Here is a 304-nt window from a genome sequence, read left to right as displayed (position 1 = left end):
ATCTGCGAGGAGCCATTCTCCTCCTTTTCAAACATCTCTATTTTATTCCTGTTTATCTTCCCTTTTTTGTACGACCTCCTCTGCGTTCACCAGGCCCTCGTCGACGACCTGGCAAGCGAGTGCTTCACCAGGTTCGTGCTCGAGAACAAGGACGAGAACTGGCACCTGCACCAAAACAACAACGCCTCGCAGCAGGGGCGTCGGGACACGAGGGCGAGTGCGCCGAAGCCTGCGAAGACCGAGGGCATAGGTAGGGGTGCAGGGCCTGGGGAGTCAATCTTTTACTAAGGACGTATTTACTATG

At 54.6% G+C, this 304-nt stretch overlaps 1 protein-coding gene across 1 annotated transcript in view; it reads left to right on the top strand.

Moving 5' to 3' along the window:
- Positions 1-304, top strand: part of LOC119593719 — a gene marked incomplete in the record, with an annotated part of 8047 nt that overhangs the window by 3904 nt on the left and 3839 nt on the right. Inside the window, 1 exon segment of the mRNA XM_037942690.1 lies at positions 94-250. Coding sequence (XP_037798618.1) covers positions 94-250 — 157 coding nt within the window.

The sequence above is a fragment of the Penaeus monodon genome, chromosome 32, assembly GCF_015228065.2.
Source record: "Penaeus monodon isolate SGIC_2016 chromosome 32, NSTDA_Pmon_1, whole genome shotgun sequence".
NCBI classification, from domain to species: Eukaryota; Metazoa; Arthropoda; class Malacostraca; order Decapoda; family Penaeidae; genus Penaeus; species Penaeus monodon.
The sequence above is the reverse complement of the archived record's forward strand: the minus strand, read 5'-3'. Positions and strand labels throughout refer to the sequence as shown.